Source organism: Staurois parvus, unplaced genomic scaffold (assembly GCF_062004578.1).
Source record: "Staurois parvus isolate SC_StPar_1 unplaced genomic scaffold, SC_StPar_1.0 ptg000630l, whole genome shotgun sequence".
Taxonomy (NCBI): Eukaryota; Metazoa; Chordata; class Amphibia; order Anura; family Ranidae; genus Staurois; species Staurois parvus.
The window spans coordinates 449905-464879 of record NW_028318426.1 but is presented as its reverse complement, the minus strand read 5'-3'; the positions used below and the strand labels follow the sequence as shown (position 1 = coordinate 464879).

The 14975-nt window shown below is 43.1% G+C and overlaps 1 protein-coding gene across 1 annotated transcript in view; it reads left to right on the top strand.

The window, feature by feature from the left end:
- The first annotated feature begins 3046 nt into the window (after window positions 1-3046).
- Window positions 3047-14975, top strand: part of WDR38 (WD repeat domain 38) — a 182282-nt gene continuing 170353 nt past the window's right edge. The window contains exon 1 of the mRNA XM_089693386.1: window positions 3047-3159. Within this exon, the coding sequence (XP_089549512.1) occupies window positions 3091-3159 (69 nt within the window). The 5' untranslated portion in view covers window positions 3047-3090. The remainder of the gene's footprint in view (window positions 3160-14975) is intronic.

Here is a 14975-nt window from a genome sequence, read left to right as displayed (position 1 = left end):
CTTTATATCACATGTTGTGGAGATGCCCTCAGATGTTTGAGTATTCAAAACAAGGTACAACCTAAGTGACTAAGGTGCTGAAGGTATCCTTGACTTTAGATACTTATTTTCCATTGTTAGGTCTTTACTACTTCCTCTCTATTTTGAAACATGCTAAGCTACTGTTTTCCTACACATTCTACTATGCCAGGAGGGAAATCTTCCTCAAATGGAAACTCTCTGCCCCACAAATCACATTGCTTGGTGCTCAGCTATTAGGGCAAGCCATAGATTAATTGATTTTCTTTCCTTTTGCCAGTAGGAAAGAAAAACACTTGATTCCCCCATCAACACAGTCAGTGTTGGTGGGGGGATGCCTCCAGCAGTGCTATTGTGTCGTGCCAGCGGGAGTGCAAAGGTAGCCTTCCTGGATGTCAGAACACAATGATAACTGCTCCTAGATTGTAAGCTCCAAGGAGCAGGGCCCTCTTATCCCTCTTGTTTTGAACTGTATGGTTGCTGTATTGTCTCCCGTTATATTGTAAAGCGCTGAGCAAACTTTTGGTGCTATATAAATCCTGTATAATAATAATAATAATAACTGCTAGCGGCTATAGCTGCTGGAAGTAATTGCATGCTAAAAATCTGGCAAGCTGGTTGTACCCGTCAATCAATGGATCTACTTGAGTACAATCAGCCTACCCATAGATGGACTGAATTTCAACCGGTACCCTGCTGAACCAACCAACATTTTATCCATCTATGGCCAGCTTAGGTCTGCACTTCCTCTTTACCAGTTGACCTAAAATGTACAGTCAGGTCTATAAATATTGGGACATTGATACAATTCTAACATTTTTGGCTCTATACACCACCACAATGGATTTGAAATGAAACGAACAAGATGTGCTTTAACTGCAGACTGTCAGCTTTAATTTGAGGGTATTTAACGGTGAACGGTGTAGGAATTACAACAATTTGCATATGTGCCTCCCACTTGTTAAGGGACCAAAAATAATGGGACAATTGGCTTCTCAGCTGTTCCATGGCCAGGTGTGTGTTATTCCCTCATTATCCCAATTACTATGAGCAGGTAAAAGGTCCAGAGTTCATTTCAAGTGTGCTATTTGCATTTGGAATCTGTTGCTGTCAACTCTCAAGATGAGATCCAAAGAGCTGTCACTATCAGTGAAGCAAGCCATCATTAGGCTGAAAAAACAAAACAAACCCATGAGAGAGATAGCAAAAACATTAGGTGTGGCCAAAACAACTGTTTGGAACATTCTTAAAAAGAAGGAACGCACCGGTGAGCTCAGCAACACCAAAAGACCTGGAAGACCATGGAAAACAACTGTGGTGGATGACCGAAGAATTCTTTCCCTGGTGAAGAAAACACCCTTCACAACAGTTGGCCAGATCAAGAACACTCTCCAGGAGGTAGGTGTATGTGTGTCAAAGTCAACAATCAAGAAAAGACTTCACCAGAGTGAATACAGAGGGTTCACCACAAGATGTAAACCATTGGTGAGCCTCAAAAAACAGGAAGGCCAGATTAGAGTTTTGCCAAACGACATCTAAAAAAGCCTTCACAGTTCTGGAACAACATCCTATGGACAGATGAGACCAACATCAACTTGTACCAGAGTGATGGGAAGAGAAGAGTATGGAGAAGGAAAGGAACTGCTCATGATCCTAAGCATACCACCTCATCAGTGAAGCATGGTGGTGGTAGTGTCATGGCGTGGGCATGTATTGCTGCCAATGGAACTGGTTCTCTTGTATTTATTAATGATGTGACTGCTGACAAAAGCAGCAGGATGAATTCTGAAGTGTTTCAGGCAATATTATCTGCTCATATTCAGCCAAATGCTTCAGAACTCATTGGACGCCGCTTCACAGTGCAGATGGACAATGACCCAAAGCAGACTGCAAAAGCAACCAAAGAGTTTTTTAAGGGAAAGAAGTGGAATGTTATGCAATGGCCAAGTCAATCACCTGACCTGAATCCGATTGAGCATGCATTTCACTTGCTGAAGACAAAACTGAAGGGAAAATGCCCCAAGAACAAGCAGGAACTGAAGACAGTTGCAGTAGAGGCCTGGCAGAGCATCACCAGGGATGAAACCCAGCGTCTGGTGATGTCTATGCGTTCCAGACTTCAGGCTGTAATTGACTGCAAAAGAATTGCAACCAAGTATTAAAAAGTGAAAGTTTGATTTATGATTATTATTCTGTCCATTACTTTTGGTCCCTTAATAAGTGGGAGGTACATATGCAAACTGTTGTAATTCCTACACCGTTCACCTGATTTGAATGTAAATACCCTCAAATATAAGCTGACAGTCTGCAGTTAAAGCACATCTTGTTTGTTTCATTTCAAATCCATTGTGGTGGTGTATAGAGCCAAAAATGTTAGAATTGTGTTGATGTCCCAATATTTATGGACCTGACTGTATATAAGTAGGGCCTGCCCAGCCAAACATGATGAAATCTGGTCTTCATGGTTGAATTCCATTTGATCCCCCTCATAGCCCTCTTTTTTCTTTCTCCTTTAAACCCTCCCCATCACCGACTTTTCTCTCATGTGACTTAAAAACCTATGTCTTGAAAAAGCAATATATTATCACAATATTGTTTCCAGCATTTTGTCTCTGAATTAAAATGTTGCAAGGTTTATACAAACTATTTCTATATGTATATTGGGCTTATCTGCAATACTTCGAACTGTGGCACTACTTTTCACATTTTATGGCGCATTGTATTTTTAAAAAAACTTTTAATAAAATTTGCTACTGATAAACAAAGAATTGTTGCATATCCAGGTGTTCTTGGCTTTCACTTTATCCTGAGAAATTATAATGAACAAAACATTTTTTGATTTTTTTATAAATACAGTTACCTACATTTTTTTCTACAGCCAGAGGAGGAACCAGGCTGATAAATGATCAGCCACCAATGTTCAGTGCTGCAAAGGAATGTAAACAATTCAGGCCCAGCCTAACAATTAGGCCAGTTGTTACTGTGGTAACCACAAAGCTTTATATACACAACAAGGTCTAGCTAAATGCCATAGTATGACACTAGCAGGCTTTTCAAGACCATGCAGTGAAGATGTGGAAGAATCCATCAGAACGTTTAGCCAGAGCAACAGTGAAATATTTTCAGAGGCATAAAGGGGAGGTCAGTGCATTGATGTCATTTAGCAAAATCTAAATCTACAAATCTCATCGATGAAAAGCAATGTGTTTAACATTTTGATTTAGTAGTACAAACATTGAAAAACTTTAGTTCATAACTAAGATACCTTAAACTTTAGTTTGCATTCATAGATTATTCTTCCTGCAGATTATACTAACATTTTCTTTTTATATTTTTTAACATTGTTCTTTAATTATTTAAGTATAATTTTAGGATTTTGTATAATTTGCCACTGGTTTTATTCCAAATGTGCCTGAAAGGTCTGGCTAGTTACAGCCAGAGAGTGTCTGGCATTACTGGCATTCTACAACCAGCCCAAATCTTCCAAATGTTCTAATTCAGTAAGTAAAGAGCAGTAGTGACAGTCAGAACCACTTTTTTAAATTCTTTATTTAATAAAAAATCAAGCAAGTTGACATCATACATGCATTCATATATGGAAGAGAAGCAATACAGTATATGTAATTGGAAAAATTAGCATTGAAGCACCATAGTGTTCTATATCCACTTGAAAACCCACTAATTTTAAAGTGGTTTATCGGCAATATGGCTGCAGCTGTCAGCCATAATTCCAGTATTAAAATTTTCAGCCAGCGATTCTCTTCTGTCTAAAAGTGATCCAAGCAGCTGATTACCCGCTGGATCGTTTTTAGAAGCAGCGGGAGGAGTTGTACCCACCCTCCACCTCTCGCCGGTGTTTCTTGGGCTTATCAGAAAGCCTGGAATCCGATCCAACAGTTTTTGCAGCTAGGCATAGAGGTGAAGATTGTAAGCTCTAACGAGCAGGGCCCTCTGTTTCCTCTTGTACCAAATTGTATTGTAACTGTAATGTCTACCTTCATTTTGTAAAGCACTGCGCAAACTGTTGGCGCTATACAAATCCTGAATAGTAATAATAATAATAATAATAAGAGACCAAATTGTCTCTGATCACCTGTATGATCTAGGAGGCCAGAAGCGACATCATGGCGTCACTTACGGTTTATGGCAAATGTAAACACTACCTTTTTTGGGGGGTGGGGAAAGTTTGGAAATTACATCAATGTTTTTTTTTTTTTTTTATCTGATACTTTCAAGGGTAGAGGCGAGATCTGGTGTCTTATAGACCCCATATTTCTCCATAAAGATGACCAGATCGAGGATCATGCTTTATTTTTATCACAAGGGATGTATACATTTCTTGTGATAACAATAAAAAGGATAAAAAAAAAATACAGGCACAGTGTAAAAATAAAAAAAAATTTAATAAAATAAATTGAAAAAAAAAAAAAATGTTATGTGCCTCTGTTCCCCTCGTGCTTGTGGGCAGTAGCGAACACATATGTAGGTTGCACCCGCATATGTACACAATGTTCACACCACACATGTGAGGTATTGCCAGGAATGTTATATCGGGAGCAGTAATTCTTGCATTAGACCTACTCTGTCACTCTAACCTGGTAACCTGTAAACATTTTAAAAGGTCACCTATGGAGATTTTTATGTACCGTATTACCTGCGCAATTTTATAGCGTGACATGTTATGTATCTATTTACTTGACATAACATCAAATTTTATATGGTACGGTATGGGATATATTTTGTGTTTTTTTGCAATAAAACACATTAACCCCTTTGTGCCTAAGTCTTAATCTTAATGCCTAAGCACAATTTTGCAACGTTGACATGTGTTGGCAAAACTGTACATATCATCACAACTACTTTGCACGCCCAGGTAGATTATACCTTGTTTTTTTCAGGACAAATTGGGCTTTCATTTGGATGGATATCTATTGACTTTATTTTTTATTACCAAATTAAAACTGGCCCAAACTAGTAAAAAAAAAAACCAACATAACCTACCACCAAAGAACAACCCAAAATAATTTCTCCTGCTCCTGATGATCTCAGTGATATCACATGTGTGTATGTTAGTTGTTGTTTTTACCCGTAGTACAGGCCAAAATCAATAGTGTGCAATTTGCTTCTTTTTTTTTTAATCCTGCCACTAACTGAAACTGATACTCATTTTAAAGAAAAATGAAAAGAAAACCCTGGAAAAAAAAACTGACCCTGACCTATGGAGATTTTTAAGTACAGTAGTACCATGTGCCTGTGCAATTTTAAAGCGTGACATGTTAGGTATCTATTTACTTGACATAACATCATGTTTTATATGGTACCAAAATGGGGTTATATATTGTGTTTTCTTTCAATACAACACAATAAAGTGTATTTTTTCCAAAAAAAAAACTGCGTATGAAAAATTGAGGCACAAATAACATGTAACATAACAAATTGCAATGAACACCATTTTATTCTCTAGGGCATCTGCTAAAATATATATATATATATATATATATATATATATATATATATATATATATATATATATATAAAATGTTTGGTTGTTCTAAGTAATTTTCTAGCAAAAAAATGCAGATTTTTACTTGCAAAGAGTGTCAGAATAGGCCAGGTCATTAAGTGGATATGAAATTACTAAATGACCTGTGTGCCCTGTGGCGCAAAAGCGCGCATCAGAGATTGACACAATTCAACCATTTTGGTTTCAACCTCCATCTTGGGAAGGGACTACCCATCGTGCAATATATTTTCCTGCATCCTCCCCCCTTCCCACTCTGTTCAGCCACAGCGACATCTGGTTGTGGGTCACTAGCAGGTTAGAGCAGCAGGGGGCCCAGAGCTACAAAGCCCCCCAAGAGAGACAGAGCCGCTCTGCCCAAGAACCTGTGGAATCTCTCACCTCATAACAGAGATAAGGCAGCTTTTCCCAGGAATTGAAAGAGATTTTAACCTCATAAAACCTAGCAGCGTAGGTGGCAGAATTAAATGAACATTTCTCAAGTCAGTTTTTCCCCTATGTTTCATCTTGAAATATGGAAGACTTACATAAAAACCGGACACCTCGTCAGATGGCCAACACGCAGACGGACATTCTGATAGGTCTCTCCACTCGTTTTGCATGCTCCGGGGAGCCAAAACATAGAACTCCGTTGTCAGGGCAGGAACGCTGGAATGGGCAGGCAGGCCTATGGTACGGTCACGCTGCGACTGACGACAGCCACTACCCACAGACCAGAGTCCCTCAGGGCGCGGAGTCTAAGCCCCAGGCTACCCTTCACCAGGGCCCCTGATGGTAGGGATGGACTTGACGCAGCCTGAGACCAGGTCGCGGCCCCCGAGTGACCCCAGCTGCGATAACGACTGCCGCCAATGCTGTACAGCTGGTGGGAGCTAGATGGGAACACGAGTAGAGTAGTCAGACAAGCCGGGTCAATAACAACGGAGCAGACAGTACTAGACGGTAGGCAAAGAATACTCAGGTCACGAGCCGGGTTCAGCAACGGGAGGTCAGTTAAAGGGTTAACGCAGAGAGTAGTCTTGTCCAAGCCGAGTCGGTTACCAGGAGAGCAATGGGAACAACACAAGAGCTTGCAACAGGGCAACATACAGGACACAAGTGCAGCGCACACTTGCAGACAGGAGGTTTAAATGTGCTCAACCACACCCTTCTGAGGAGGAGCCGCAGAAGCCTGAAGGCATAAAGGTTCCCACCATGCTTTGCAGAAAACCAAGATGGATGCCAGCTCATGGAGATGCACAAGCTCTGAAGAAAGGTAGGACCTTGACATCCGTGTAACGTACAATCTCATAATTCATATCTACATGATCCCTAGACTTATTTGCATAAGAAAATACCCGCGGAGAGATTGTCGCTTGTGCAGCTGGAAAGTTATAGGCCAAAATGTGGATTTTGAAAGATGTTGGTTCTAATTCAGAGTTCCACCCAACGATCCCTCACTAAACAGAGTATTGGTCAGTTACTCAGAGCCACCCCCCTGCTGGGAGACTTTAAAAAACAGGCTAGCAGGGCTAAAAAAGTGGTTGAAGACATCTCCCATTTGTAACATCAATACCACCTGGGGAGACCCTTTCGCTCTGCAACTTGGATCTGCTTACATCAAAGGCTTAAATGGCAAGTAACTTAACTCTTTAACTTCTCCCTGTTATCTCTTTGCTGTGCTATGGTTCTTTGTGTGTGTGTGTGTGTATATATATATATATATATATATATCTTAGTTGCATCTTTTTCTGTAAATATTTTATTGCACGTTCTTGACTCTTTTAGTAATAAATCTTTCTTTCTGAAAGTGTTAGACTGTTTCTCAAGCGCTTAGTTGCAATTTATGAATTCCTGCCTCTAAAGAGACGCTACTGTGTTTGTTTAATCCTCTGCCCAATCGGCCTGCGGTAACCGTATTGGACAGACGACTTTTCAACCATTATAGTGTATATTTGATAAAGAGTTTCCTCTTTCTCTGTACAAAAAAGGGTTGGTGGCAGTGTGTAAGGGTCAGTTGCGTAATTAACCTGACCCAGTAACAAGCGCATCCAGGCTGCAGGCACAGATTGAAATCCATTAGCTGGAAAATCGCTGTGTAGGGTGCAATTGGGTGTGGCATTGTTACACACGTCACATCGCGGTCTGGATCGGCCAGTCCTTTGGTCACGAGTTTGGTGAGAAGGTCTGGGGTCTGACGCCGCGATCGTGACACCCTGGTTGATATTTCACAGCTGGTGGCATCTTAGTAGGTGTACTTGCAACAGGGACATTGGACTTTCTTGTGCCACCGTCTGAGTACATGGTCATGACTTAAAGCAGAACTCCATGTAAAATTTTTATTTTCCCATGCAGTGGGTCTGTACCCGCACTGCATGGGAAAACTGCTCGTTTTGTCCAGGGGTTTAGTGGAAAAGCTATAATTACCCCATCCTCCGATCCTCCGCAAAACCATGCTCCCCCACATCCAGTGGTGGACTGTTCCTGCCATCCTCGTGCTCAGAGCCGGCCTATGGGCATGATGGAGTAAGGAACAGTTCATTCACAAAACTGTTAGCATGCAGGGAGGGGAAGAAGCGTCAGGGACTGGTCTTGCGCTCCGAGGATCGGCAGATTCGGTAAGTATACCTTCACTCTTATGACAACTATGCAAAAACGAGCAGATGGCCCATGGAGTGCAGGCATAGTTTTGCCCGGATTTCTGCTTTAAGTGAGTGTAGCGCCATCCCCAAAGGACCCACTTGGTAATCTTGAGTTCCCTGTTCTGCGCCTAACAACCTCATCTGCTCTTACACACCTAGTTAAATTTAAATCACTGCAAGTACAAATAAGGACACAAGTGGAAAATGTCTTTATCCTGGCTGTGGACTATTACAGTGAATAGACACACACCTGAGGGAACAAACATACACTTTTGCTAGACAATTATTTTGTTTACCGTATTTTCCGGCGTATAAGACGACTGGGTGTATAAGACATAAAAAACAGTGCAGCGCTCTAAGAAATTAAATAATAATAAATCAATAGCATAAATAAAATTAGTATATTAATAGTGCCAAAACACATATAAAAAATTAGTGCCAAACCATGATAGAGAAATAAAAATAAGGTGCCAGACCATAACCATATAAATGGTGTGTACACAATTAATAATAATAAATCACACTCCAAAAATACCATCCAATATAAGAAAACTTAGCAGTGCTCACATAGTGCCACAAAAAAATGAACATGAATAAATGCATCCAAAGCAAATGTCCTTTTAGTGAAAAATGACATAAATCTTAGCAGTGCTCACATAGTGCCACAAAAAAAAAAATATACATAAATAGATGCATCCAGACCAATGTCCTTTTAGTGCAAAATGACATAAATCATGCGACGTGCAATAGTGATATTGAATGCAACACGTGACTGTGCCAAACTCCTCCTCGTTAGCGGCTAAATTGCCTCCTCACCTCCTCCTACTGACCCCTAGGGGCCAACAGGCTTGCAGGATCACCCTGGATCCTTAATAGATCATAGCCAGCAGCTTCCTTCCTTCCCTGGATCTCCTTAGAGGGGCTCCTATTTCCCCTATTCAGTCAGGGCGGTCCTGAAGAGTAATAGCTCACAATCCAGTGAGCCACAAAAAAAGCCTCTAAGTGCAGTATTCGATTAACTTGGTTTTATTTTAAAGAGTAAAAAAGGTTTCACTCACATTACAGATAATCTCCCTCCTCACTGATGTGTGGGTGTACTGCATGTGGCTGGGACCTCTTGGGTGTAGCAAAATGGCGTCTCCCGCCGGAAATGCGTCACCACGCACCGGAACTACGAACTCGCGTACCTACGCGTTACGTCACCATCTACTCGTGACTTCATCTGGGGATATACCCAGATGAAGTCACGAGTAGACGGTGACGTAACGCGTAGGTACGCGAGTTCGTAGTTCCGGAGCGTGGTGACGCATTTCCGGCGGGAGACGCCATTTTGCTACACCCAAGAGGTCCCAGCCACATGCAGTACACCCACACATCAGTGAGGAGGGAGATTGTCTGTAATGTGAGTGAAACCTTTTTTACTCTTTAAAATAAAACCAAGTTAATCGAATACTGCACTTAGAGGCTTTTTTTGTGGCTCACTGGATTGTGAGCTATTACTCTTCAGGACCGCCCTGACTGAATAGGGGAAATAGGAGCCCCTCTAAGGAGATCCAGGGAAGGAAGGAAGCTGCTGGCTATGATCTATTAAGGATCCAGGGTGATCCTGCAAGCCTGTTGGCCCCTAGGGGTCAGTAGGAGGAGGTGAGGAGGCAATTTAGCCGCTAACGAGGAGGAGTTTGGCACAGTCACGTGTTGCATTCAATATCACTATTGCACGTCGCATGATTTATGTCATTTTGCACTAAAAGGACATTGGTCTGGATGCATCTATTTATGTATATTTTTTTTTTTGTGGCACTATGTGAGCACTGCTAAGATTTATGTCATTTTTCACTAAAAGGACATTTGCTTTGGATGCATTTATTCATGTTCATTTTTTTGTGGCACTATGTGAGCACTGCTAAGTTTTCTTATATTGGATGGTATTTTTGGAGTGTGATTTATTATTATTAATTGTGTACACACCATTTATATGGTTATGGTCTGGCACCTTATTTTTATTTCTCTATCATGGTTTGGCACTAATTTTTTATATGTGTTTTGGCACTATTAATATACTAATTTTATTTATGCTATTGATTTATTATTATTTAATTTCTTAGAGCGCTGCACTGTTTTTTATGATTTATTGACACTGTGGATTGGTATCAGTTTTGAGTGCTGGCAGCTAGTCAATAGGTTGAATACTTTCACTCACATAGCGCAGGAGGACCTTGAATTATTTTGGGTGTATAAGACGACCCCCTACTTTTCCTGTTAAAATGTAGTGCTTGGGCTATACTCGCCGTATAAGACTACCCCTCTTCCAATGCACACCAGTGGGAAGAATCGTGCCCCATCATTGGTGTCAGTGGGAAGAATTGTGCCCCATCATTGGTGTCAGTGGGAAGAATCGTGCCCCATCATTGGTGTCAGTGGGAGGAATAGTGCCCCATCATTGGTGTCAGTGGGAGGAATAGTGCCCCGTCATTGATATCAGTGGGAGGAATAGTGCCCCATCATTGGTATTAGTGGGAGGAATAGTGCCCCATCATTGGTATCAGTGGGAGGAATAGTGCCCCATCATTGGTATCAGTGGGAGGAATAGTGCCCCATCATTGGTGTCAGAGCGACGAATCGTGCCCCATCATTGGTGTCAGTGGGAGGAATAGCATCCCATCATTGGTGTCAGTGGGAGGAATCATGCCCCATCATTGGTGTCAGTGGCAGGAATAGTGCCCCATCATTACTATCAGTGAGGGGAATAGTGCCCCATCTTTGCTGTCAGTGGGAGGAATCGTGCCCCATCATTGGTGTCAGTGGGAGGAATCATGCCCCATCATTGGTATCAGTGGCAGGAATAGTGCCCCATCATTAGTATCAGTGGGAGGAACAGTGCCCCATCTTTGGTGTCAGTGGGAGGAATAGTGTCCCAACATTGGTATCAGTGGGAGGAATAGTGTCCCAACATTGGTGTCAGTGGGAGGAATAGTGTCCCAACATTGGGGTCAGTGGGGGGTGGAATAGTGCCCCATCATTGGTGTCAGTGGGGGATGAAATAGTGCCCCATTGTTGTTGTCAGTGGGGGGGAGGAATAGTGCCCCATCGTTGGTGTCAGTGGGGGGGAGGAATAGTGCCCCATCATTGGTGTCAGTGGGGGGGGAGGAATAGTGCCCCATCGTTGGTGTCAGTGGGAGGAATAATGCCCCATCATTGGTATCAGTGATACCAATGATGGGGCACTATTCCTCCCACTGACACCAATTACACTTGCTGACCCCTGTTCTAGTATGGTGCTGCTGCAGCCAGCATATGTTGTTGCAGCAGCACCTCTGGACGGCACACTTACCGGCCGCTCCTTCACTCGATTTTTGCGGGGCCGCTCGGCTCCGCCTCCTCGCCGGTGATTGGCCACCTGTGTGCCTTTCCTGAGCTACAGTTCTGGCGGCCAATCACCGGTGGGGAGGCGGAGCCGAGCAGTCGTGCGAACATCCAGTGGCCGAACCGAATGAAGGAGCAGCCGCGCTTCCTGGACCAGATCGTCGTGGGACCGGAGCCAGGTAAGAGACAGCAGCCCCTGCCCACCCCTGTACTTAGTGTCCCTTGGAAGGGGGGAGGCGGCGGCACCGCGCCGTCCCCCTAAAAAGTGTCAGCATGCCGTATACCGGCGAATAAGACAACCCCCAACTTTAGAGAAGATTTTCAAGGGGTAAAAAGTCGTCTTATACGCCGGAAAATACGGTATATTGAAGTCAGATTAGCAAGAGTATAATCACAGAAAGGTCAATGTCTGTTGTACACAAAAGCAACTACATATTGGAATAAACAATACAACACTGTCCAATACCACTTTAAGTAGACCTAACTGTCCTGCAGGACTCTTACTGAGAGGTTCCTCTCCCAAGTGAGCAGAGAAGAAAAGAGAAAGAGATATTAGGCTAGCTCACTGATGGACTCCCAGTAACCAGAGTCAGGGTTTTACTCACTGATGAAGAGGATAAGAAATATTGCATTAAAAACTAAACATACAGTGAGGAACAGAAGTATTTGAACACCCTGCGATTTTGCAAGTTCTCCCACTTAGAAATCATGGAGGGGTCTGAAATTCACATTGTAGGTGCATTCCCACTCTGAGAGACAGAATTTTAAAAAACAATTCAGGAAATCACATTGTATGATTTTTAAAGAATTTATTTGTCTTGCACTGCTGAACATAAGTATTTGAACACCTAATGTCAGCACCTGTGATAGTGAGCTCTTAATCCACAGCTTGGGGTTCCCCAGGGCGCGGAGTCTAAGCCCCAAGCTTGTTCACCAGAGCCCCTGATGGTGGGGATGGACTTGCAGCAGGCTGGGACCAGGTCGCGGCCCTAGGTACACCCAGCTGAGGTAGAAGAGACTGCCAGCAGGAGCAGAGTACGATGGGAGTAGACTCAGAAGATCCAGTAGGCTAGTCAGGACAGGCGGAAGACAGGCAATGTCAGGAACGAAGCCGAGGTCGGTACACGGATAGACAATATAGGAGGAATGTCAGGGATAAGCCGGGGTCAGTACACAGATATACCAGAACGGATTCTCAGAGAACCACAGGGGAGCTCAGACAACAAACATTGCTAAGGCAAAGTGAGACAGACTGAGCATGTCTTAAATAGACAGGCCAGCTAGGAGGCGGGCCAGGAAGTGATGAAAGGGAAGCACATAAAACCCAGGGAATAGCAGACGACGCCCATAGGTGAGCACAGAGAAACACACATGTGAAAGAACAGCAAGGAGGTAAGACAAACAAACAAGAGGCTGCAGGCTAACTTGTGACACCTAAGAAACAGCAAGAACTCTGGCTCTCAAAGACCTGTTACTGTGCCTTTAAAAAGGCCACCTCTACTCCACTCATTAATCTAACTTAGTAGCACCTGTCTGAGCTCTTTAAAGACACCTGTCCACCCCACAGTCAGTCAGACGACAACTACTACCATGGGCAAGACCATAGAGCTGTCAAAAGACACCAGAGACAAAATTGTGGACCTCCACAAGGCTGGAAAGGGCTACGGGGCAATTGCCAAGCAGCTTGGTGAAAATAGATTAACTGTTGGAGCAATTGTTAGAAAATGGAAGAGGCTAAAGACGACTGTCAGTCTCCCTCGGACTGGGGCTCCATGCAAGATCTCACCTCGTGGGGTATCACTGATGATAAGAAAGGTGAGGAATCAGCCCAGAACTACAAGGGAGGAGCTGGTCAATGACATGAAGAGAGCTGCGGCCACAGTTTCAAAGATCACTGTCGGTAGAACACTACGCCGTCATGGTTTCAAATCATGCATTGCACGGAAGGTTGCCCTGCTCAAGTCATCACATGTCCAGGCCCTGCTGAAGTTTGCCAATGACCATCTGGATGATCCAAAGCAGGCATGGGAGAAAGTCATGTGGTCAGATGAGACCAAAGTAGAACTTTTTGGTCTAAACTTCACTCGTCGTGTTTGGAGGAAAAAGGATGAGTTGCATCCCAAGAATACCATCCCTACTGTGAAGCATGGGGGTGGTAACATCATGCTTTGGGGGTGCTTTTCTGTGAAGGGGACAGGACGACTGCACTGTATTAGGGAGAGGATGAATGGGGCCATTTATTGTCAGATTTTGAGCAACAACCTCCTTCCCTCAGTCAGAGCATTGAAGATGGGTCGTGGCTGGGTCTTCCAATATGACAACGACCCAAAGTACACAGCCAGGATAACCAAGGAGTGGCTCCGTAAGAAGCATATCAAGGTTCTGGAGTGGCGTAGCCAGTCTCCAGACCTAAATCCAATAGAACATCTTTGGAGGGAGCTGAAACTCCGTGTTGCTCAGCGACAGCCCCGAAACCTGACAGATCTAGAGGAGATCTGTGTGGAGGAGTGGGCCAAAATCCCTGTTGCAGTGTGTGCAAACCTGGTCAAGAACTACAGGAAACGTTTGACCTCTGTAATTGCAAACCAAGGCTTCTGTACCAAATATTAACACTGATTTTCTCAGGTGTTCAAATACTTATGTTCAGCAGTGCAAGACAAATAAATTCTTAACAAATCATACAATGTGATTTCCTGAATTTGTTTTTTTTTTTAATTCTGTCTCTCAGAGTGGGAATGCACCTACAATGTGAATTTCAGACCCCTCCATTATTTATAAGTGGAAGAACTTGCAAAATCTCAGGGTGTTCAAATACTTCTGTTCCTCACTGTAAGATATAGGAATGACTCTTCTGCTTGCTTGATGGGGCCCTTATGTTGGTGCACAGGGGATGTATAGTCCCTTTGTGTGGAAAGTGGCACTTCCCAAAAGATAGTGAAATAGCAGAGTCCCCCTTTTAATAAATGGTGACAAACTTTTTTGGTCACTTTAAGGACAGAAAGTGTTTAAACTGGAAAGGGGTGGACTGAATTTAGCAGCATTATGTCCCTTTACGTGCAGAACTGAATTTGTAAAACATTTCTTTTCCTTCCTTGGATAGAAAAAGCTTGTAGTGGAATGTACTCAGAATTCCTGCTTACCAGGGGCACAGAAAGTACTGTACTGTAAGAAATCCTGAACTTGAACAACCAGCAACAACAACAGCCTGTGACATGTAATGGCATAGTAAGTATTAGGAACCCTCTCACCTGGTCTTCTGATGTAGAAAGCAAAGTGATGACCTTGCTGTTTGGGATGCCCCCTTTGCCGCTTGGTCCTCCCACAGATGAAGTCACACCATTGGAGTGGATCTGATCTGCCAGACTGCCCCACAGTAGGCTCAGCAATCTGGACTCTCCCTCCTTGAGGGGGACACAAATAAAATAGGGGAAATAAAAAATATAAGGTCATCT